Here is a 25,326-nt window from a genome sequence, read left to right as displayed (position 1 = left end):
GGCTGACCAATTGAAAACAAGGTATTTATAGAGACACTCAGGAGGGATCCAGTAACAAGCTCCCTTAGGGATGACTTAATTCACTTGTTCCTCCCCTCTGAAAAATTTACAGTGCAGAGGCATTAGTACTTCTGGGTAGGTTTATGAAGTCAAGCCAGGATTCCTGTAACCAGCCCTCAGATTCCTTCAACCAGCACTTGAAGACCAGAACAGCAGTTCTTTGTGGATAACAGCTCAGCTCTCCTTTCCATGTGACAGACAACCTCCCCAGACCAGCCCTAGAGTCAAACAAGTACCCGGAAGCTCGTTTTCCTCCAAAGAGACTTAAAAAACCCTTCTAAGTCACATCTAAATGCACCTAAGTCTTCAACCTGTATTAGATTTTAGGATTTCCAAGATCCAAGAAGGCAGGCTATGGAGCCAAGGACCTTACAGGTTGGTTCCAGGAATGGAAAGCCTACTTCTAACCACTGACAGAGCTCTTCTAGGGTACACAGCAACCACCTGGAGAGTCTCTCTTGGTGCAGACTGGAGATGGACAAAAGTGAGGCTGCAAAAGAGATGACCCTAATTCTGACTATTCCAGAGATCGGAGATGGATGGCCCCTAATATGGTCTATCTCAGCTCATTTAAGAGACTAAGATTGATACAGGCTCTGAAATTCCTTTAGAGGGTACGCTGTGAGAAGGCAGGGCCAGTGACACGGAAGACACCCCTTTTCTAGGAGACTCAGTCCACACAGCAAACCTCTAGACTCTAGAGGGTAGGGTCATCAGCCCAGTTCTATAAGTGGCACCGTTTCAGGCCAGGTACATGTGAGGGCGAGGAAAAGCCCTTTCCTCTATCTAGAACTGGGCCTAAGAAATCCAGGGCTTCAAGGAAGAGGTTAGATATGCCTTGGATGTCCAGAATCATCTCACTGCTTTCTGTTCCCAGAACACATAGGTCTTGCTACCTCTGATGTATCCCACTATGTGTGGAAATAAGGGGCAACTTTCCAGCTGGGAGTTATAAGACAACACATCCAAGGCCAACTGAGGGGTGTCCATGTTAATGTCCTAATTAAAGTTACTGCAACTAGCTTACCCAAGTCTGACTGTCCCATGCTTTTCCATAAGTACTTTTGGGTCCCTTGCTTTAATGCAGCATCTTTGGAATTGAATGCAAATTTGTGATATTTTATGCTGCCCATTTCCTCACAGCAATCAGCAGCTTCATTTGAACTGTCTGGAAAGCTCTGTGCTCGAGGGGGAAGGGGAAAATGCTGTAACCAGTACCAAACAACGCAGTATGTAGCTTGTAAAGAGGATGACCTCAGGGCTGGATAATGGCTCAGGGGTTAAGAGCACTGACTGCTCTTCCAGAGGTCCTGAGTTCAATTCCCAGCAACCACATGGTGACTCACGACCATCTATAATGAGATCCAGTGCCCACTTCTGGTGTCTCTGAAGACAGCTACCGTATACTCGTGTATACTCATGTACATAAAATAAATAATTCTTTAAAAAAAAAATAGAGGATGACCTCAAAGTGTGGTGTCTGGAACAGCCTAGAAATAGCAGGTACAGGAGACTGAGGGAGCTGCTAGGCAGAGTAGAACCACACCCATCAAGCTGTATGAAAACCAGGCAGGAGAGGGAACTCCAGGACTTCAGGGGCTGTACTGGCTGTTTTTTTGTGTCAACTTGACACAGGCTGGAGTTATCACAGAGAAGGGAGCTTCAGTTGGTCAAGTGCCTCCATGAGATCCAGCTGTGGGGCATTTTCTCAATTAGTGATCAAAGGGGGTAGGGCCCCTTGTGGGTGGTGCTGTCCCTGGGCTGGAAGTCTTGGGTTCTGTAAAAGAGCAGGCTGAGCAAGCCAGGAGGAAGCAAGCCAGTAAGAAACATCTCTCCATGGCCTCTGCATCAGCTCCTGCTTCCTGACCTGCTTGAGTTCCAGTCCTGGCTTCCTCTGGTGATCAACAGCAATGTGGAAGTGTAAGCTCAATAAACCCTTTCCTCCCCAACTTGCTTCTTGGTCATGTTTGTGCAGGAATAGAAACCCTGACTAAGACAGGGGCCAAAAGCTGAGTAGATGGGTAAGGTGACTAAGACCACTTGGGGGTATCAACTCAGGATCCCTGAGATCAAGTTCTCAGCACAAAGGAAATGTATTTGCCCCAGAGAGACAATGAGAAGGGAATAAAAGACAAAGAAGATAGAAGAAGGGGAAAGGAACAAGGGAGAGGGAGAAGTATATTTGTTTAGGAGGGGAGCAACAAATGACTGCCTCTGGATAGAGAGGAGACAGGCTTAGCCCATAGGCAAATTGCAGTTTATAAGTGTAAAAGGGGTAACCTTGCGTTAGGATGAGGTATTTAATTTTAATTGAGCATGTTAATTAGGTGAGCCATAAAGGATTTTTTAAAAAAGATTTATTTAATGTATGTGAGTACACTGTAGCTGTACAGATGGTTGTGAGCAATTCATGTAGTTGTTGGGAATTGAATTTTTAGGATCTCTGCTTGCTCTGGTCGACTCCGCTTGCCCAGCCCGGCCCAAAGATTTATTTATTATTATACATACAGTGAAGACACTGTAGCTGTCTTCAGAGGCTCCAGAAGAGGGCATCAGGTCTCATTACTGGTGGTTGTGAGCCACCATGTGGTTGCTGGGATTTGAACTCAGGACCTTCAGAAGAGCAGTCAGTGCTCTTACCCGCTGAGCCATCTTGCCAGCCCCCAAAAAGAATTTTTAATTGCTGGACTTCAGTATTTTGCTAGCTGGACCTTGGTAGTCAGACTCAGGTGGAGGAAGTGGACACATGAGGGAATACACCTTGGTGGCTAAGTTTAGGAATGTAATCTAATGGATTTGTAGCGAGACAGAGGGAATGGGGAGAAGAGCAAGGCCTGCCAGAGCCATGTTTGCCATGCTCAGGTTAGCTACAGTCCCTTCAATCTCACTGGCTGCAATAGTCGGTTCTATGCAGAGCATAATCAAGGAGTGGAAACAGTCCCAGGTGTTGAGCCAGCTTGGCGCAGAGTAGCACTGGTGAGATGGAGATACACAGATTCAAGCTAAGTGCTTTTCTAAACACTAGATTTAATGGTGAACTGAACGTGGGAGATGAAGATGAGGCTGGACCACTCACTAGTCAGTGTGGGAAAGAAGCCTGCTGTGAGGAGGGAAGGGCAGGCAGGGCATTCAACTCAGTTGCCCTGTGTGTCTGTTTGAAGAGCTAGTGGCTTTTAAGACTCCCTTAGACAGTGATGGACAAAGTGGGTGCAAGCAGCCAGACTAATTTCAAGAGACTGAAGTCATTGTATGGACACGTCAAGTGTTTCTTCACTTGGCCTACTGCTGGACAAACTCGGCTGCTTGTCTCCAAACATTAGTGCTGCCAGGTATAGCTAACCTGTTCCTTGCATGTGAATTTAAACCATTTCACACACCCCAGTGCCCCCTCTTTACACCAAAACCTGGAAAATTTCACATGGTACATAATTTTTATAGTGAATAAGCTGCCCCATATCCAAATTCTCTGGAGTTTTCATGTAATTTAAGTAAGTACACCAGAGTCTAGATTCTGCCAGAGCTTGGCCCCAAAGTGTTTTGTAGGGTCACTCTCATTGTCTTGATGTACAAAGGCCAGCTATCAGCTTGTAAAGAGCTTGGAGCTGGTGTGACCTCAGCAGTCTTTGTACCATGCTGAGTGGTGAACTTTAGTATAGTTTAGAAAGGTTGTCGCTAGGCTATTATCTAAAACAATTCTTTCTAATAAATCAGAAACTCATAGCCTACACTATCTTCCGTCCCAGAATTCTAGGACAGATATCTTACTGCTAGAGAAAATATCCATAGCACATCCCTAAGGCAAACCCAGGGAAAGTGTCTTTCATCTGCACTGTGCAGTGATGTCCCTAAAGAGTAACAGTGAGACTGAAGTCATAATTGTAGTTAAGTAGCCACATGTTGCTGGCAGGCAGTTTGGTGGTTCTACAGCAACATCAACAAAGAAAATGGGGAAAGCAAGCTAAGGACTCTATTTACAGTGGCAAGACAGCTGCAGTTTAAAGGTTGGGACAGGTGATTCATTGAGATTGTGACTGAGAAGTCACCACTTTTGAGAGAAATTAACCAGGTGGTGTTGGCATTCCTTCTAGGCTCTGCCCCATATTACCTGGCAACAACCAGGTGTGCCTGACTCACTATAAAAGAGGCTGCTTGCCACCCACTTCTCTCTTCTCTTGCTCTCCTCCTCTGTGCTTTTTCTTCCCATCCCCCCTCCACGTGTTCATGTCTGGCTTCTACTCTTTCTGTCTCTACTATCCCCTCAACACCCCTCCCCATGCCCTAAATATATTATTTCTATCCTATACTCTCCTGTGGCTGGTATCTCAGGGGGAAGGGATGCCTGAGCATGGGTCCACAGAGGCACCCCCTTCCCCCACACCACACTGCCCCTCCAAACATATGGCTTCTTTTTCTTTTTTATAAAACATCCCAGATGGGATCCCTAGACTAGCAATTCTGGCCAACAACAAATGTCACAGAGGGCAGGGGATAGCATTCATAGAACCTTCAAAATGCGGGTCTATTATCACAAGAGACTAGGTACTTAGGAAAACAAAAGTTTCAACAGAGGCTCCCACACTGGACCTAGGAGGACACTTAAACTCTCTTCTAAGAAACCTGGGAGCTCCTATAGGCTATAAATTCATTTAACTGCCTACTAGATATCAGCTTAGATTAAGGTAAATTACATCAGGCCAGAGAGGAAACGGGAGGGTATCCAGGTGAACCAGGGGAGCGGGTAGAGACTGGCCCGCAGGGTAATTAGCAAGACAAACCTGGCAACAATTTATAAAGCAGAAATGGACTTTTCTTTCGCTGCGAATTCCTAAGAGCTCTCCTTTGAATGACCACTTTCCGGGTTTCCCACTAGGGTTTCATAACTTTTCAAGCGAGTAGCCAGAGGACTTCATTTTGCCCTCATGAAACACTGAGAAGCTCAGAAATTTTCAGGTTTTGCTTTCTTTCCCTCTCCACGAACAGAGTTCCAAAACAACCCCTGCCATCCTTAAGAATTACACCCTTTACTCTTGGCTTCTTTTCAACTAAGTGTTAAGAGTAAGCGCAGAGGGAGAGCGACAGGCAAAGAGCGAGACATAGAGTCTAGGAAGGAGTTCTTAAGCATACCCAGTAAAGAAAGGCAAGCAAATAAACAAAACCCCATACGCCCCGGGACTTCAAAGTCTTTTGTAAGCTAGGGCGCCAAGCTGGGCGGAAAGCTCAAGAAAGATCAGCTCCACAAGAAGGCTACCGGCGCAAAGCATGACAGCCCAAATCAAAGAACCTCACGTCCCGCACCTACAGCCCTCCGCACCGCCTTTCCACGGCTCGTGTCACGTCACTTCCGGGGCGGGCCCGTCAGCGAGGCGGGGCGGTGTCCGCGCAGGCTCGCGGAGCTGCAGCCTCCGAGCCGAGCGCTTGACTATATATGGTCAAAGCTGGGGGCGAGCCGCGCCGGGGCCGCGCTTCCGGGTTGGGTTGTCCGCAGCGGTAGCGCGCAGGGCAGGCGCGTACGGGCCTCGGAGCCGGGCCTCGGACCGCCCCCTCCGCGCCCGGCACGCCCGGCGCCGCCTTCCGTGCAGTCCCTGGGCTCGGCCACTGCGAGGTTCCACTCGAGCGCGGCGCCGTAACAAGTGGGCGAGGATGCCGTACGAGATCAGTGAGTGCGTGGGCCTCCGCGCGCGGCCGCCGGCTCCTGGGGTCGGTGCAGGCGGGAGGGCGCGGCCGGGGTCTCGCACGGCCGCGGGGTTCGGGGTGCGGGCTGGGAACCCCGGAGTGGGCGTTGTGGGCTGGGCCGGCCGAGCTGCGGGACCCCGGGGCCTGACCGCCGCCGCCGCCACAGACCAGGAAGTCCGCCGGTCGTGCCCGCAGGCGGCAACAGGTGACCGGCTCGGGACCCCCAGCGCTGACTGCCAGCAACTCCCTGGGTCCCGCGAGGCTGGGATTGCCTCTCATGCACCGTGCCGGGCTTGTATCTCTTCAGAGAATGTGTTCGCCAGCCTCCCCCAGGTGGAGCGGGGCGTCTCTAAGGTCCTCGGTGGAGACCCCAAGGGCGATCATTTCCTCTACACCAATGGCAAGTGCGTCATCCTGAGGAACATCGACGTGAGTACTTTGTGCCCGGCGGGGCCTGCTTCCGTCCCTGCCCTGCCAGCTACCTTCAGAGTCCGGAATTCTTGCCCTTCTTCGCCCCCTCACCTCCCAATCAGTTGGCCTGGGGAGAAGGGGAACCACGCCCCTTTTGCACAGGAGCCACTCCTTGGAGGCTCAGTGGACTGGACTGGACTGTTTCCATCCACCCCTACCCCAACACCCCTTCACCCCCATAGACTGGCAAACTAAGACTTGGGTCTGTTCAGTCCTTAGAGCCAAGGGCTTTGAGTCTGCTGCTGCTTAATCATGGGGTGGTTGTTGATTGGTCCTTCCTGAGCCCAGTTTCCGCATTGGGGAACCGGAGATACGAGATGATCCTCCACTTCCCCTGGCTCCCTTGGTTGGCTGAATGAGCTGGTCGGCTGTCCTAATGCTGTCTGTGCCTAGCATAAATGGAGCACTTGGTAAATGGCTCTTGTGCTTAATCATCCTAATAGCCTGGACTTCCTGGTGTGCCAGAGCCCAGACCTCCACACACAGTCCTCTGAACACCAACTATTACGGACTTGAGTCTCTGAGAAGAAGCAGGAACTAGTGAATTCCTTTGGATGGTTCTCTGAAAATGACCTGCTGTCCCCAGAGCAGCTTTTTGGGAGGCCCTTGCAAATTCATGGTTTGCCTCTGGTTGTTGAAATGAGTCAGTCTGACGGGCCTTCTCTCCATTTCCAGGATGTGGCTTAAATCTTGTCTCTTCCTTGCTCAGCCTTAAGGAATTGGGTAGAAGCTGAAGCCTGGAGTAAGGGGCATGCTTGGCGAAGGGCTGCTAGAGAGGTGGAGGTTTTGATTGACTGTTCCACCAAAGCTGTCACCTTCAGCTCCTGCATGCCAGAAACATCATTGGTCGGGGGGAGGTGCCTCATGACACCCCTATCCTCCAAGAGCCTCCCAGCAGGCTGAGGGTAGACCCCAGTTTCTTTGTAAAAAGAGGCTGGCTGCATTTTGAACTGTGGTGGCTGCTGGCTGTGTCTTTATAAGTCTGATTAAGCCAACCACTGATTAAGTCAGCCCTGTGATGGCTTCTGACCTCTAAAGGATTGTTGGGTACTTCAAGTGAGGTAGAAGTTTGGGTGTGAGCCTGCCTTGTTATTTACATGGATTCCTAGAAAGCTGACCCAGCCTCTTTAAAACTGGGGAAGTCTTTTCAAAGGCTTGACACTATATTGAGGTCATAAGATTTTGAGAAAGTAAAGATTCTTATATACTGCTAGCTGTAGAGTATTTGGTTTCTGTCCCCTATACAGCCTCCCCGCTTCGCTTTGTCGCTATTCACTTCCAATTGGGAGAATTGCACGGAGTGGTCATACGGGTGCTAGGCCAGCTTATTGCTTGAATTTGCTGGCTTGGTAGTATCAGAGGAGCAATGCATAGGGAGGCTGAAAGGGGTGGGTTCACCACCAGTGATGTGTCCACCAGTCAATTCTTTCCCCTCCTGGCTTCACTGTTCTCTCCTGGAGGTACAGCCACTTCTCATCCCACCCAGGTTAAGTTCCTAGCATGCTAGGACAAACAGTATTGTGCAGGGGTCTGTTACTACATCCTTTTGTGTACTGGATGTCATCAGGTACATTATAGTTTGCTGATGGGCTACTGGTCCTTAAAGATGGAATCAGTTTTACTAGGACAGAGTGTTGCTAGAGAAGATGAGGTGTGAATTCTCAGGTACATTGAGGATGCAGGAAGGAAGGCAGTCTGGTGGGAATCCAAGTTCAGAAAGGCTAGCACCACATCATGCCTTACAGACCTCTGTCCCAGACCACATTTGAGGTTCTTAAATGTCCCTTTCCCCAAATTCAACCCTACCCCTTGAGTATTGAGGTACAAGACCCAAGACTGATCTGATCTTCACAGCCGCCATGTAACATTGATCAGAGTCCTGTAGAGTCTGGCAGGCTTGCCCTGTTTTGCTCTCCCATATCTAAGCACTGTGCTGGCTGCCCTGAGGTCTGTTCTTGCTGTGCCTGCTGGCGCAGTTCTGATCAGTCACCCCCTGGCTCACACTCGGCAGTGTGGCCCCAGTACTCTTCTTCGATTGTCCCCTCTCTGTCAGTTCCAGGCTCACTCGTCTCCTCAGATGCCACACATCCTTCACATCCCACCTGCTCATGGTGTGGCCTTCACCTAGACACTCATTCTCCTTTGTCTCCCTGTCATCTCTTTCCTCCTGTTTAGAAATTATCTCACTAGAGGGAGGGCCTTTCTTCTTAACAGCATTTCTTCTTTTAGCCTTCTCTTACTTTCTGCTAGCAGTAAATGTGAATGAAGCTGTTGCTTTTGGTATTCCTAAATATTCCAGGCTATTCTCTCTGGCCTGTACTCCCAGGAAAGCAGGGCTTTTCCTGTGTTGTTCACCTCATGTCCTTACACTAGAACACCTGGCTCACTGTCCCAGTGAGCTCATTGCACCTAATTTCTTTTCCTGTTAGAGAGCTTCACTACATTGCCAAGGCGACATAAAATTCAAAATCCCCTACTCACTGGTGCAAGGCTGGCATGAAAGGCACCACTGTGCTCTAAATTTTCTGTTACCCACCTTTAGAATTTATACAAGAATATTCTTGCCAGCCTCCCGCTGGGGCTGCCTGTCAGCTGTTCTGTGACTGAAAGACGGCTTTGTGAACCTGGCTTTTGGATAGCTCGTAGCAAAGATGCTCTCTGTCTCTTTTCTCCTTGTTCTGTTACCACACTTGAAGAATAAATTCTCTGCAGGCTTAAAGCATGTGGTGATGGAGGCCATCTGGAAACTGGTATTTGGGAACTTTCATATCTTGGCAGATGTGAACCCCCTAGCAGAGCTAAGGTACACATCTAGGAAGCTCAGTTCTGTGAAATCAGGTCTCGGAATGACACACAGCAATTGGACTAATCATTGGCTTGTCTCTTTAGACCAATTGGAGGAGGTTGAACTCAACCCAGTTTTCAGTTGGCACCATCTGTTACCAGACCATGCAGGAGGATCCTGTGTGGGTCCCTGCGGGTGGGGGTGGAATAAACTGGACTTGAAGACTTAACAGTCCCTCTGTCCAGGTGCATGCCTGCTGAGTCACTGCTGCATTTCCAGCATGGCTGTCAACCAAGATGGTACAGGTTAAAGGGCCTGCTTGTAGAGCATACTGTCATAGCAAAATATGTTCTTTATAGCAGAACATGGTAGTGTCTTTGACCACTTGGATAGAAATGAGTACACAGTAGCAGCTATGTCTAGAGCCAAGAACTCTATTCCCTTTACCCCAAGATCACCTGGTGGGTAAGGGCTAGAAGACAAGGTGCTTCAACTCAGGTCAGGCACTGAAGGTCTGTGGGTTCAGGTAGGATCTGTGGGCACCAGTTGAGTAAAGCTAGAAAAGAGACTGTAGCAGCAGGGATGAGGGAGAAGACTGGACTGAGAAGACTCAAGTTGGCAGCTAGACATTGTATATGTGGCTCAGGCTACCCTGCAGCATTGTTCTGATGGTTTCTCTATGTAGCCCTGGCTAGTCTGGAACTCAATCTGTAAATCAGGCTGGCCTCAAACTCAAGAGATCTGCCTCTGCCTCCTGAGTGTTAGGATTTAAGGCTTGTGCCACCACTGTCCAGCCCAGCATAGTTCTTAAGACCACTGGAAATATTCAAAGATATGTGACAGTGATAAGGTGACAACTGCCTATGCAGTTGACACTTGTGTTTAAGTTTGTGGCTGGGAAACCCATTAGCAAGCTGGACATAAATGCGTTGCTCAAAGGCTCATCGTCTACGTAGTTGTCTGTTGTTTCTGGATATTTCTAGTACACATCCACTAAGCCAGGGTGTCATTTAGCTGAGCCTATGAGCTGTATGCCAAGACTTCTGTCACTGCTTCCTGGGAGGGGAATGGGCTTTGATCACTGTCAATGTTTAAATATAGTGTATTACTGATGTTTAATAGGTAGATGTTGCTGAACATTCTACAAATCACAGGACCATCCTGTCACAGAAATAGCTACTCTAAAACACCAGGAACATCAAATTCGAGAACCATGGTAGATAACATTCTCACACACTATAAGCCATTTTACAGGAGTGTCTGTCAGGAGTGCTGTGGAGCATCATAGATGAAGAGTATAATAAGGACAGCTACTAGAGAAGTGGCACACTTGGGGTTTCAGAGCGTGAGCACAAGTTCTCCCAGAGGAAGATTTAGATATGCAGTGGATGTGGGCAAAGTCCAGACAGGAAGCTAGTGTACTTTAGGGTGACTTTGGTTTGGTGTGTAGCTTCTGGGAGGAGCAGGGAGGGCAATCATAGTCTCCTGTGATATAAAAGAAAGAAACAAAAAAAAGCAGCAGCAGTAGCTAGTCCTTGAGGCCAGGGAAGAGGTAGCCTGGGCTCCCTGAAGAGCTTGTCCTGCTTTTCTGCTGTCTCAGTGGAGAGTGCTCCCTACTTGTGGCACCTCTTTCAGAAAAGATCCTAGTTCCCAGCTTTGCTTTAGCTAGTTTCCTAAAAAAACACCCTGTCCCACCTATATAACAATTTCCACTTTCAGTGTCCACCCAGTATAGAAGCACAGGTCATCTCCGGGCTGTCACTCCCTGAGAAGAATCTTCATCTCATTGTACCTCTTAATGAATGGGGTACTGTTGGGATGGAGGAGAAGGAGGAGGAGGAGGAGGCATCGTCATTGTCTTCAGGTATAGCCAAATTGATTCACAGAACATCTGCAAAAAGTTGTCTGGCTGTGCTGGTTTTCTCCTGACATCTTCCCTGCCTCTCTGTTGGGTAGATGGAGTCAGCTCCCAATAGCTCATGCTCAGGCAGGTGCCAGGCAGGTAACAGGAGGTACAGAAGCAAGGTGGCAGTGTCTTGACACAGTTCAAGGGTCACTGATGCTTTCAGGTCACAGTAGAATACTCGTAGACCTGTAAGTGACCACCCTGCCTCCTCTCAGGACCTGGTTCCATCCAGCATTACAGCCATGTACAGCCAGGGTGAGAGTTCTTAACTCCTGAGCTCAGGAATCAGACTAATGCTGATTCCAGCTATGATAGGAGAATGGGTCCAAATGGAGTTATGGAGACTGTTAATTCAAGCCCTGCCCGTACCACAGCTGGCCTGGGTCACATCTAGGCATTTAGTGTCATTGTGCCATGGCTTATTCAGCTAGGTATTAGTTTATAACCCGCAGAGAGTATCAATGGAAGGGTGTATGTTCAGTGCCTGTCATAGTGAATTCAGGGTTCTTTCAGGTGAATCAGACACACAAGTCCAGCATAAAGTCCACTTAGTATAAAGTGCTAGTGGGATATATCAAAAGAATGTGCATCCCAACATGCTGTGCTGAGTGCATCCATTATTAATTTTTTTTCAGTGTGATGTGTAAGGGAAGGACAGGTGGACTGGTGCCCTTTGCTAAATCTTCGACTAAGAGATGGGGATTGAGGCACAATTTAGGTGGACTTTCAAGCAGTGGTTTGTGGAGCATGGGCTGGATGAGGGGTGTAACAGGGAAAGGACTTTAGACCATGGTGAGCTGAGAGTTGTGTTGTGGAGCCAAGGAAGGTGTCCAGTGTGCTGTTTGGTGGCTTCCCAGTCAGGTTAACCAATACATCGTGAGTTATTGGGGCCAGGGCTGGTACTGTACCTGTCCTGAGGGTGGCTCTGAACACCAGTTAGACTCCTCCAATTCTCTCTTTGAGCATGGTGTAGTCTGGGGCTTGGCCCTGTCATAAGTTCTGCTGTGGATGTGTGAAGGTATGTGTACTGTGTTGGAACTGGGTTACTGCAGTAACACAGGTGAACAGAGGAGCCCTGTACATTGTGCTTAGCACAGGCCTTCTCATAGCAGGATCTGCTCCCAGACCTTGCCACTTCTAGCCTGAGAGTACCCGGAACAGGAAATGTGCCACATGGGTGAATGGTGGACGTTGCCCAGCACTCTCCTCCTCAGACTCCAGGAGACCTTTGCCATTAAAGAAGCACATGGAGGCCTCTTTTGTGGCACTGATGGACATGGCTTAAAGGTTTACTTTGCGTGTTCCATTGGATGCTCTGTGGACTGCCATGGTTGACTTAGACTGCCTTAGATTGACTTAGATTGACTGATCCTAATACCTCATCCTGGAGGATGCTCTGGAAACTGTAGGGGCTACACTGAATGCTGCTGCCCTCCCACACAAGTTATATTACTGGAGACTCAGAAGAAAAGCCTGTGGTTCCAGTACACAAGATGGGCCAGCTGATGTCTAAGGTTAACACCAGGAGCAACAGGAAGAACTGGGTTGAAAATGTGGTGGATAAAGATGAGTGCATTCCAAGGCTGGTTAGGAGCACTGGGCAGCCCCGGTTGAGAGGCCCTGAGACCCATGGAGTAAGGAAGCACCTTTTGCTTTCTCCCAGGAATCCTGGGGCCTCTCACCCCATTCCCCTTAGTGTAAGGTAAGAAGGAAGTCAAGGTGAGGAACACCTTGTGGAGGCTGTTCTGAATAGTGACCCCCTCCCCCAGCCCTAACTAGGGCAGTGGGCCCTACACACAGAGGGGTAATAACTATGCCCCATGCTCAGATAGGTTGCTCACTTAGGAAGGAAGCTGGGGAGAGAGGGTACTTGCAGGATAGGGGTGGGAAGGGGGTGTGTTTTCTGGCCTGGACTGAGCCTCCTCCTTTGGGACACACAGTAGCCTGGGGCAGGGAAGCTGTTCTGTCTTTTGGCACTAGTAACCGCTCCTGCTGTGAGCCTAGGAGGGTTGGGAGGAGGTTGCTGACTCAGATGCAAGTCATTATCTGTAATTTGGAGTCTTTTGACCCAGTTGTATTCAGAATACAAACGAAAGTGCATGAGTGAGAGAGAGTGAATGATTCATCCAGCTTAGGCGGGATTTGGTGCCCTTTGGGGCTTTACAAGCAAGCCTGACCATTTAGGGTCAAGAATGTTGGCCTTGGCCTCTGCCTCCTCTCCCTCCATTTTGGGATGCCCTTTCCTGCTGACTTGTTTCCTACCCTTGGAAGGCAATGCAGCCTAGGTCACACAATTTTGTAGCTCGTGCAGGCGTAACAGTCCTCAAGAGACTCAGTCAGCAGTAGGTAGGGATGGGTGATTTGGCGCCAACTCTAGGTATATCAGGTGCTGAGAAGGGGCTGGTCATAATATGAAGCTTGAGCTGATCTGAGCAAGAGTTTGCCTCAGTGCTAAGTTAGGTGTGCTGTGGTTGCCGGTGCACAGCTTGACCTGACTAGTTTCATGACCATAGCAACGCTCCCAAGATTCTAGAAAGCTCCCTCACTCCTACTAGGCATACTATATCTCCAGCAGTTCCTGGTCTATTTTAATGGGGGCTACCGTTCTAGAACTGGCTCCCTGTGACAGAAATGAGCAGTGTCTGGTCTCTCCTGGGTCGTCATGACTGGAGGTCCAGGTGGCTAGGTGTTAGTAGTTTGGTCCATTTTGTGGTTGAACAGTGGTTGGGGGATGGGAGGATATACCATACCTAGTTTACCTGTTTACTTGTTGATGGCTATCTTGGTTATCTCTGCCTGCTACCACTACTCACTCATCTTAGCCAGCATCTCCTCTACATCTACAAAACTTACCAAAGTGCTTCATCATAGCTCTTCTGTGCTTCTGAAATAATTATGACATCCCTGAGGGGGCTACATGGAAAGCTGGGCCCTCACAGCATGCCTGCAAACCCTTAATGTGTCTGAGAATCCAAAGAGGACACTGAGAGATGTCCTCATACCCCAGTTTGAGTGCTCCTTGATAAGGATTTCCTGGTGGCCTATTGTGGACATAGGATTTTGTTTTCTGTAGTGAAGTACCCCAGGAATGGGATTGTTTCCTGAATGCATGGTTAGCTTCCTTTTTCAATTTTTTATCATTAGCAGGTATATATGGCGCATGTGGAGGTCAGGACAACTTAGGAGTCAGTTCTTTCCTTCCACCTTTATGTGGGCTCCAGGAATTGAACTCTGGTTACTTTATCCACTGAGCCATCTCACCACCCTGTACAAAGTATTACCAAGCTGTTTTTAGCTGTACCACTGTGTTTCTGCCATCTCCAGCTTCATTAGCAGCTGATGTTGATGGTCTCATTGCTTCTTGGAGGTACCATAGTTCAAATTTCATTTCCCAAAAGATGAGTGCTACTGTTTATATGCTGACTTAACATTCCGTGTCCTCTTTGGATTCTCAGTCTTTTTTATTTTATGAGAACATATTTATTCTAAAACAGACTAACTTATGAGACACATAAAGTAAATGCTGTGTTAAGTTTTAGAAGAAAGAGAAAGACTGATGGTGTCGTTTTCCCGCACCTCACATCATGTGTTTAGCACATTATTTGTGCTATGATGGCTCATGGGATGTCATATGAAGCAGGTCACAGAAATGTTGGCTGGCTGGAGGTAGAGTGAAGGCATGGCAGGATCCCTTGACCAGAAATAAATAAACCCTAGGATCTTAGGAAGCCAAGCAGGGACTTAAGGAAAAATCTTGGTACCTCTCCCTTTCTGTGATCTCAGCCTTGAGTCTTGGAAACTGCCTCCTTTCCCAGAGAGTACTGGTGGGAGAACGCTGACAGCAGGAATCAGGGTAGACAGCCCTATCTTCATTGCTTCATAAAACAAGCTTTCTGAAATGAAGGTAGGTCCCCAGCTTCATTCCTGTTCTGCTTCTGAACATCAGAGCCAGGAACTATCTTGTGACAGACCCAAGGGGGACTTGAATAGGATTGGCAGTGCTCAGGGGAGATGGCTTGGGAGCTGGACATGATAGACTGTATGAATTCATTGTCAGCTGCTGCCCACATAGGAGAACTATATACAGTTCTTTAATCAGATGTTTGTGCGGTGGTTCTCAAATATGTATATGTATGCGTACTTGCACACGAATGCATGCATATTGAGAGAAGTGTAAAAAAGCTGGCAAAAAGTTACCTCAGATTCTGTTGAACATCACTGGATGGCCAGGTAGATAGTTTTTGGGACTTTGGCCATGAGAGTCTGATGTTAAACCTTGTGTGCCCTTGCCCTGGTCTTGGATTGGGAAGCTAGCTGTAGTTGGTGCCTATACATTTCTTCTATTCAGCTTCTACTTTTCTCCCTACAGAACCCTGCTATTGCTGATATCTACACAGAACATGCCCATCAAGTGGTAGTAGCCAAGTATGCACCCAGCGGATTCTACATTGCTTCTGGAGGTAACTATGAGTATACCATTCCTGGATACATGTGTGGCCCTGATGGCACCTGCTCAGCTTGGGAATTGGGTGGGGCCTGGTTAAGGGTATGGAGAGCAATACTGATTGGCTTTAGTTAAAGTGGCAGGGAAGCATAAGCCTCCTGAGTGCCCTAGAGACCTAGAATGGACACTTTGTAGTTTGCAGTGTTGCTGCTCTAGCTTGTTCTGTGAGGCCCCTGCTAACTTGTCCTGGGCATGTGGTAGCTATTTTGTGTCAATCTACTGGCTGCTCCTTTCCAGCCAGCTTTGCAACCAGTGTTGACATTGTTTGTGAGAGCTGACCTTTATTGCCCTCCAGCCTGGGCCTCTGTGTGGCTCAGTAGTGGAGTGTGGCAGATGAGACAGGCAGCTATTTGCATTTGTGGTGGTTTACACTCTTAGCTCTTAGAAGTAGAATTTTACCATTTACAGATGAGAAGCAGAGAAGGTAGAGTGATTATGCACCTTGCATCTCATTCATTTATTCACTGGAATCATTCAGTTTTTCATTAAGATATCCAATAAACAATAACCTGCTTGCTTATCTTTCTAGTACAGGGAGGGAACCGTGAGTGAGCAGTGATTGGGACTGAGAGCCCAGACTCTTAGTCAGAACAGGGATGACCAGGATTTTTAGTTGCTGTGGCCACCTTTATCTACACTGCCCTTACTCCTCAGGCATTGTGTCTAGGATATGGCAGGCTGTAGGTTTGGGAGGGCATCTAGCCTGCCCCTTACTGGTTATACATTCAGCCTGGTATTTTGCATCCTTGTGCCTTTAATTCTGTCTGTGAACTAGGGCTATAAATAACTCCCTCATGGGTTGAGGATCCAAAGGTGGTGTGTGTTTGGAACTTAGTAGCACAAGATCTGCTAGGGGTGATCATGGCACCTATCAGTGAAGCAAGAGTACACTTAAGAGAGAAAGGGCCCTGTAGTGGCAGCACAGCAGCACACTACTAGCACTATGGTGAAGGGCTGGGCTGGGCTGGGCTGGGCTGGGCTAGGCTAGGCTAGAGTCCAACACATCCTAGGCACTTACCTGACTTGTGTTTAGATAGACTCTGTAAAACTCAGATCCCATGATTTGTTATAATCTTGTAGGTTGATTTTTTTTTTGGTCTTTGGTTTTTTAGGTTTTTTTTCCCCCTCTGGCCCTGCTTGCCAGCAAAATATATCTTCATTTAAGCCACAGGATTTGGCTGGAATGCCTTTTAAAATTAACACTGAGCTGAGTGCTCTGAGATACCTGTTAAGAGAGGAGGGTTGCTGGTGAGGGCAGCCACTCAGCTTGGCATAGTTCCTGCTTTGCCATTCCCATCTCAGAGCCTGTGGGCCTAGACCTGACCTTACTGTCCCCATGGGGCTGTTGGACAAGACAGAAATCCGATGGCCTCCTGATTGAATGCAGAATCTATGGATTTGACAAAGGACAGTCCCCGAAAGGGACATTGTTATGGTTTTGATGTTCTCTTAACAACGCCCTGGTTTGCTGGCAGATTGCAAGAAGCTTTTGGGGGGGAACATTTCCACATTTCCAGTGTACTTTGAGGAGAGCAGAGTAATTGTTAAGGGTAACAGTGGGACATTTGCTGTGCACATTGCAGGCCCTGGGCTAAAAATAGTGTTTTGTGTTTGAAGTAAGGGAGAGAGGATTGGAAAGCTTACGAAAAGCTGTGCTGACATGGTAGGTCAGCTGCTAATGGGTGTGCCCAAAAGGGTTGGATCCTAGTACCCTGAAGCCCTACATCTCCCTCCTAGCCAGGGCTTCTGTTTCTTTGAAATCTGTTGATGCTGTTAGTCCAGCTGTCCAGCAGCTGCTAGAGTATAGAACCTTCTGCAAGGATACTAACAACATGAGGGATCTGTCCCTGGAGCCCAAGCCTCTAGGAAGGCTCTCTGATCACAGGAGACAGTTTGGGGCAGTCTCACTTTTCTTCACTCTGGACAGTGGTTTCTAAACAGCCCTCAGGATGTAAGAGAGGTCCCAAGTCAGGGTGCCTGATTTGGCGTAATGCCCAGGACAGGCTTCCTAAAGGGAGCCTTGAGATGAAGACTGGAAGGTGCACCACAGGGTGGAGAGTTCCATGGGCTGGGTCTCCTTGGGTATGATTAAAAACCACTCCGCTCAAGCTTTCCTCCCCCCTCTTCAAGCCTCATGGCATTTGACTAGGACTGTGTGCTCCCTACACAACATGTGTCAGGTCGAGGGATGTTGCAAACTCAGAAAAATGGCTGCTCCGTTGGCTCTGTTCTCAGTGTGAACATGAGTTTGCCTAGAAGCCCATCCCTAATGTCATACTGTACTCACTGGGCAGTTTTTCTTCCTTGTGCTGTACAAACCAATAGATCATTGAAAATGGTTCTCAATTATTTGGTCTCTTTGAGTAACTACTCTGTCTTGAGCACCTAGTGTGGGATGTGACCCCCCCAACTTGTGTTTGACTATTGGGGGTTTACCCTAATAAGTTGAGGCCTTGGATTAATAATCTCCAGGCTCCTCCAATCTCTTTCCTGTTTCAACTACTTCAGAAAAGAGTGAGGCGTGAGGAAGAGGCTGTTGGTCTGGTGGCAGAGGTTGTATATAAATGGCTGGATACCAGTGGAGGGATGGAGGGGAGAACTACATGAAGAGTAGCAACTGGTCCATCAACCCAGGGTTAGAAAGCTAGGTCCTGCATTGTCTCAAAGGGAGAGATACCTTTCATCCTGTCCTTGTTGTCTTGCCCAGAGGTCAGTGTGGGCCCTGTTAGGGAGGAACACCTTGTCATTTGTGCTTGAGTTAGCGTGCATGTATACATAGGTATGTGTCTGTCATTTTTATTCATGAGTACATGTACATACATGTGTGTATGTGTATAGAGTGCCTATGTATTTGTAGACTGCTTCTGAATATTGGTGAGGGGGTGCAGTATGCACTATGCCTTTTCTATATATGCGCAGCTCCCCTACCTTTCCTTTCTGGCCTGTTGGTTCAATGACTAACCAGGTCTCCATTTTTTTTCTGGAACATGCCTCAACACTGCTGTCTTCTTGGACATCATCCACAGATGACTTGGGGGAGGGGCTTTCTGGCATACCTCCACCTAACTTGTTATCTGCTCCTGGAGATTGATGTTCCCTCTTACATGTTCCTCAGCTGGACGTGGTATAGCTATAGCATGTCAGGTCTGATGAATCTCCTGGTTCTAGACCAGCGGTTCTCAGTCTAGGGGTGAAACCTTTCACAAGGGTCACCTAAGACCATAGAAAACACAGATATTTACATTTCCATTCACAACAGTAGCAAAATTATAGTTATAAAGTAACAACAAAATAATTTTATGGTTGGGGTCACCACAACGTGAGGAACTTTATTAAATGGTTACAGCATTAGGAGCCATTTAATAAAGTTAAGAACCACTGCTCTAGACATTGGCCCTATGTTTGCATGTAGTGGGGGGTCTCTGATTTGCAGAGCCTTAGTTCATGGTCCACTTATAACAAGGACTGACTGCATCCCAAGGACTAGCCTGAGAATTTACACATGTGACTTTTTTTGACCTTATAGCAACACTATGAGATGGCCCTATAGATAATGCTTTTATAAGGGGGCCATAAATGAGGTCCTGATGAGGTCCAAGAAGCCCTAACCCTGCAGAGACAGATTTGGTACAAAACCTAGCTGCTAGCTGCTGTCATTGTTGCCTATCACCTCTGCTTAGCCCAAAAAGTGATACTGTTTTCAAATGCTGCGCAGGGCTCACTAAAGTGGTCTGGCATCCTCAGGAAAAGCTACACCCCACCTACCTTCTTGGAGGCCATGTGAGCTTTGTAAGCCTGAAGAGTTAGGTAAAGCACTCCCACTTCCATGGCACAGGCACTGTACTAATTTGGGAAGAGGTGGGTGGGCCCTAAGTATTTCTTTACAATTTGCTGGCAGCATTCCAGTGGGAACAACTCACACTGCAGTCTGTGTTCTTTCTTTGTACCGCCTACCTCATCCATCTCACAGAAGCATCTTACTCAGCCCCAACTCTTACACATGGGAAGGAGGGGCAGATGTTCAGGAGACTGAGACTGCAAATCTGCCTTTGGGAGCAAGGCTTATGGAGTGCAAGTGGCGATAGGCAATCACAGTGTCACATGGTATGTTCAACTGCACCTATACTTAACAGGAGAGGCAGGCACTTGTAACATTGTCATATTTCAGAAATGGAGGGTACAGTCCGAGAGTTAGAGATGCTCTGCAGAGTTAGGAATGCTCTGCAAATCATACAGGAAGCTGCTTCTTGGTGTGCTAGGGCTTGGCCATATTTGGGCTTTTTCTGCTTCTTATACAAGGTGTGCTGGCCAGCTGAAACACAGGGTACAGCAACAGCTATGTGGAGGCATCTTAACCCTTGACTTAAGAGGAGCTGAATGTTGAACCTGGACCAGAAGAAATAGAGCTGATGCTGAGGGTGCTGTTTCCTTGACTGGTTGTAACATGTGCCCTTCCACCCCGTCCTGTCCTGCAGATATCTCTGGAAAGCTAAGGATCTGGGATACCACACAGAAGGAGCACATTCTAAAGTATGAGTACCAGCCTTTCGCTGGGAAGATCAAGGACATTGCCTGGACCGAAGACAGTAAGAGGATCGCCGTGGTCGGAGAAGGAAGGGAGAAGTGAGTCATTGACCTCAGTTCCTCCCTGCTCCTCCCCCCATACTCATGCTTTGGCCTGCCCCTTTGTAGAAGGAAGCTACAATTAGGTCTGTATCTGCTTGGACAAGTGTGACTCCACTCCTGAACATCCAGCCCTCCTTTCCCAGTAGTTTGACTGGTTGGAGCCACTGATCCCTTTAGGAACAGTTTGTCATGTATAAAGGGAGACTTCACATCACAGTAGGGTTGTCACCAAGGCAGAGTATCACCTCTTTCCACACTCTGGTGTCCTAATCCCTTTACTTCCTAGAACTCTGGATTATAGTTGTTGTACTTATATCCTAGGCAGTGAGAAAGTACCAGGTTGTAGAGTTTTACTTTATTGGGGTACTCTGTAAGCAGTTACACATAACCAATCAAAGCTGCAGGAAGGGCTGGGCATGAGAGTTTTTGTTGTTGTTGTTGTTGTTGTATATTTGTTTTCCTAGATAGGCCCATATCTTCATTTTCTCTGACATTCACTTCTGTGCAAAGAGGTGAATAGATCCTGTTGCAGAAGTGGCTGCCCCAGAGGGGCTAGTGACCAATAGGGTGAGACCAATAGGGTTTTCTTATTAGCAGCAAGTAGTAGCTACAGTAGTATGTTGTCATGGATTCCACCAGAGTGGGCCCACTCCTTTCCACTAGGAGATAGCAATTTGCCTATTGCCTGGCCTTCCCAAAGAAAGTTAGGAAGTGATGAGGCCAGAAAGATGTTCCCAGTGCTGCTTCTTATCATCCACGTGGGAGGTGTTGACACCTGGTCCTACAGATGTAGACATCTGGCCCCTTTCCCATATGGGCTCTATTTCTTCTGAGATACCTTCGGATATAGAGCTTAAAAGGCCCCAATGAGTCCTTAGGACTTACATTCCTAGAGCATTCTGAAGTAGGTGTGCAACATCCTCCACTAGCCTATGCTCTAGCAACTCTGCTGTTGTCCTTCTGGGATTGATCTTTTTTTTTCCCCCTTATTTCTCTCTTTGACCCTGACTGGAAAGATTTGGAGCTGTCTTCTTATGGGACACTGGCTCTTCTGTGGGTGAGATCACAGGACACAACAAAGTCATCAACAGTGTGGACATCAAGCAGACTAGGCCCTACCGACTAGCAACAGGGAGTGATGATAACTGTGCTGCATTCTTCGAGGGCCCCCCATTCAAGTTCAAGTTTACAATTGGTGTAAGTGAGCTTTCTTTTCTTACAGTGGCTTTTGGGTGAGCTTTGTGGTTTGTATGTGAGACCATGGGGCCTGGGTAGAAGTGATTCGATATAGATGCAGCAATCTCTAGTGCCCTGGCTGTATTCTTGAGTGAGAACAAGTGGTAGGGGTGAGGGCTTTGTGACTTGGGCAGTCCTTGCAGCTCGCTTGCCCTGCCTTTCCCAGTGACTTTTCCACATACCATGAACAAAGCAGCCAGTACTAGTTCTGGTACTAGGAGATGGAGTGACTTTAATCAGAAAGGACATGTCTTCTGTCCTTGGAGGAAGTTGAGTTTGGGGCTTCTCCAAGGTCTTCAGACTAATCCTTCAGGAATGTCAGTGGTTCCAGTGTCCATACCTCATTGGGGATTAAATGATATCCTTAAAGTGGCTTGCTGAGGAGGACTGTTAATTTTAGTGTTTTAGTAAGAAGTCATAAATAGCAAGCATAGCATCCCTGGCAGGGGCAAAGGCAGGACTCGTGTAGCAGGCAGTTTCTATAAACGGTCTTGGCTTAGGGGTGCAGATGACTATCTAGGGATTTCCTCTTTGTAGTGTTTCATCCCTGTGAAGCTAAGTGGGGCTTGTGTGTCCAGCAGGTTTGCTGATCCAAGCTCTTAAACTCTCGTAGCTCTCATCCTGGTCTGCCGCAGCTACCATTTGGTGGGTAGTGGCAACATGGCTGTTGTGGGAGCTTAGTTGAGACATGTAGCTCAGGGTTGGTTTTCTTAAGCGGGAATGGATGCCCCTTGGGCTATGGTTGAGGACTGCTGAGCCAGCCAGTCTCTGGATTCTGATCTTGGGAGGGAAGACAATGAGTTTTCTGTAGTAACCAGAGGCTGTCCTGCCATTTTTTAATGGTACTGTCTACCTTCCCTGGGCCTCCCTCACCACTGTTTGGACTCTTGATCTTGGTCTGAGCTGTTTGTGGAAGGGATTCCCTTTTTTGTAGCAGGAGTGATCCTTTCTCTTGCTCATGTGATTAGACTTGGGCAGAAAGAGCACAGAGCAGCTGAAGAGAATTTAATGAGCTATGGGGTCAAAATTTGTTGTTGGAAAGGAGCCCATGCCTGTACCTGATACCACTTTCTGTATGGGATCACTGGGAGTCCAATTAGCACATCTCTTTTTTTCTTTCCTGGTACATGGACTCCTACCACACAGTCCCAGCTATCTCTGTCCCTAGGGGTGAACACCACCATCTATGCTGAAGTCCTTGGAGCCATAACCCTGGATCCTGGGTAAAAGCCTGAAAGAGGCAGAAAGGGTTAGATAGTACCTGGCACAGAATAGTTGACTCTGCTACCTTCCAGCTCGGTGTGCCTCTGTACTCTCTCAGACCTAGGAGACCTCCCCTCCAGAGCTCATAGATATGAGGAGGGTTCATTTTCCACCCAAAGCTATTCCTACAGGCCCAGCTGTCATAAGGGAGAGGACCCATTGGTAAGGAACTGAAGACTTGGAGTCTGTAACTGAGTATATGTCTGACTTTGGCCTGCTGTCTTCCTCCTAGCTGTGAGTGAGGTAGGGCAGGAAGATTCTGATTTGCCCCAACTAAAGGACAGGTGTACTGACAGATGGGGAACCACAGAAAACATATGGTAGGTGAGGTGTGTGTTAAATTAGGGGCTGAGCATCTACATGTGGGTTCTGATGTTGAAAGCTAGAGGTATAGATGTTCTGAGGAACATTCCTTGAGCCCTTCCTAGTGAAAGGCTTTAAAAATTAAAATATATGAGGGTGAGGTTTATTGTTTTTTGCTAGAGGAAATTACTTTGTTTGTTTAGTGTAAACCAAATAACAATCCTTTGTCACCAGATCTTTTATTCCTAACCTGTGAATGCTGGGAATTTATCTACCTTCACTTCTTTTTCCTATCTGTAAGCCAATGGCCTGTGCTTACCAGAACCTTATTCAAGTGAACAGCCTATAGGCATTCTGTCCTTGAAGACAAAAAATCCAGTCTCCCCTCTACCTTTTACCTCACAGCTTATCTCTAGGCGAGAGCCAGAGCTTGTAACTGTCTGGGAGGTAAGATGAATAGTGGCCCCATGGGAGCTTTCCCAAGCACTGGGCAGGAGGTCCCCATAGTATGTGGCTGGGACGGGGCACAATTTAGGGGTGAGTTCAAGATGATGCCTCAAAACATAGTTTTTGGAAATTTCTGTGTGGTATGTGCTAAAACAAACCTGTGATGTGCCAGTCTTAGAAGGTAAATAGTAGCTCAGAGAAAGATAAGCAGACCTGATATACAGATACTGTATCCAACTTGCTGGTCCAATTTGAAGATCATATCACATCATCGTTAAGAGCAGGACATAGACTTCAACAATTCTGAAGCGAGGCCAGGTTCACCCATAGCCAGACTTTTATATATGTCTTCCAGGCCTCACTACCATACTTGGGTGTTGTCCATGTTTGAAGGTGAAGTGGAGAAACCTTCTTCCTGGAATTGACCCAAGCACTACCTGCCTCCACCCACTGTGGTTTTTTTAGATGTAGTAGGTGACTTTAAGAAGGTCATAAGGTCCAGGGTCATTAGAGAGACCATGGAATGAAATAGGGAGGAAGGAGTGAATGGGACCATCTCCTTATTGCTGGCTATCACTGTCATTGCCCAGTGGGTCCATGAACAAAAAGAAAGCAGCCATGATGGCAGAGGTGGAGGTTATGCAGGGGACTGACAGCATAGGCTTTTCCTCACCGAGACTGACCTGGCTATAGCTGCTGCTGAGTACCAGATCTGCCAACTGCAGAGACAAACACTGAGCCTCAATATGGCACCATTCCCTAGGGTGACCAGCCACAGAAGGCAGGCTGACTGCACTGGACTACTTAATCATGAGAAGGGCAACACTTTGCCCTTACTGGGTACTTATTCTAGTTATGGATTTGCCTTCCCTGCACATAATGCTTCTGGCAGACTGATTGTACTTGAGGTGTCAGTTTGGAGCCTTTGGCAGGTCCCTATAGGTGAATCACAGAGGAGAACTTTGGGATTTTGGAGCAGGGCTCTGACATCATCTGCAGACAATTACTCTCCTTTTGGAAGACCAGTAGGAATTGAAGAAAACTTCTGCAGAGGGTCCTTAATGAGCTAGCTCAGATAGTTAGCATGTCTGTGACAGAGTACCTGAATCCCTGTCAGTAGCCTGTTTTCTTGGTAGTGTAGAAGATGAGGATGGGAGAAGGAGGAGATGGGGGAGGGAGGGTTCTTGGGGAACTTACTGACATAGCCTATACCCAGGTTCATTGAGTGTTGGCTACATGTGGCCAAGAGTAGTTCCAGGGGAAGAGGATGACTTCACGCTGGGAAATTGGAGACTGAACCTGTGAGATTAAATGTGACCCCTCTGGACGCCTGGGCCAGGGGCCAGAAATCTTGTCTGGCTCAGCAAGACAAGAAATGGCAGGGTTTAGGTAGCCTTGTGAGGTGGCTGAACCTCTGGACTCAATGAGACTTTCCAAACCTCTCCCTCTCCACTGCAGGGGCCCCCCTATGGGAAATGTTATTCTTAAACCTCATTTCTTTGGCTAGTGGGCTGCTGTTGGCTATTCCCTGCCACACAGAGTCTATTTCAGGAGCAGGCATGTCTCTTGCCCATGAACACTTTGGTGCTTGGCTGAGTTACAGGAAGGAATGATGAGCTAAGGCTCTAAATGGGTTCATCTAAACTCTGTCATCCCATATATTCTCTGCTGTCTAGCCTTCACTTGCCCCTTAGACCTTTGTGGCCTCTAGGGCACACAACCTCACCCCTACCAGATTGTGTCTTTTCCAAGAAAAATTCTCAAAGGTAGGGGCCTTGGAGCTTGGTCATAGGCCTTATTTGAGGACCTGGACCTGGGAGTTGCCTCCAATGTTGCCTGCCAGGATCATCTTACATTTGGCCATGCAAGTACTAGATGTTTCTGTGTCTGATCCCAGAGAACCAGTGACAGTTCTTAGAGTTTGTTAGAGGCTAGAATTGAGTACTTATTGCCTGCTTTGCTCTAATGTTCCTTTCATGGCATGTTCCTTTCACACAGTGATAAGTTGGCACCCCTCTGTTCTCCAGTCTTCTGCTCTCTTGGAATAGGCAT

The 25,326-nt window shown here is 47.8% G+C and overlaps 1 protein-coding gene across 2 annotated transcripts in view; it reads left to right on the top strand.

The window, feature by feature from the left end:
* Positions 1–5,505: 5,505 nt before the first annotated feature.
* Positions 5,506–25,326, top strand: part of Wdr1 (WD repeat domain 1) — a 33,701-nt gene continuing 13,880 nt past the window's right edge. The window contains exons 1-5 of one of the 2 annotated variants that reach the window (XM_031341959.1): positions 5,506–5,716; positions 6,041–6,162; positions 15,265–15,355; positions 19,875–20,022; positions 21,042–21,222. In XM_031341959.1, coding sequence (XP_031197819.1) covers positions 5,701–5,716; positions 6,041–6,162; positions 15,265–15,355; positions 19,875–20,022; positions 21,042–21,222 — 558 coding nt within the window. In that variant the 5' untranslated portion in view covers positions 5,506–5,700. Of the gene's footprint in view, positions 5,717–6,040; positions 6,163–14,696; positions 14,800–15,264; positions 15,356–19,874; positions 20,023–21,041; positions 21,223–25,326 lie in introns of those variants that run through there. The other variant, XM_031341958.1, reaches the window with a different exon arrangement.

This window comes from Mastomys coucha, unplaced genomic scaffold (assembly GCF_008632895.1).
Source record: "Mastomys coucha isolate ucsf_1 unplaced genomic scaffold, UCSF_Mcou_1 pScaffold22, whole genome shotgun sequence".
In the NCBI taxonomy this organism is placed as follows: domain Eukaryota; kingdom Metazoa; phylum Chordata; class Mammalia; order Rodentia; family Muridae; genus Mastomys; species Mastomys coucha.
The sequence above is the reverse complement of the archived record's forward strand: the minus strand, read 5'-3'. Positions and strand labels throughout refer to the sequence as shown.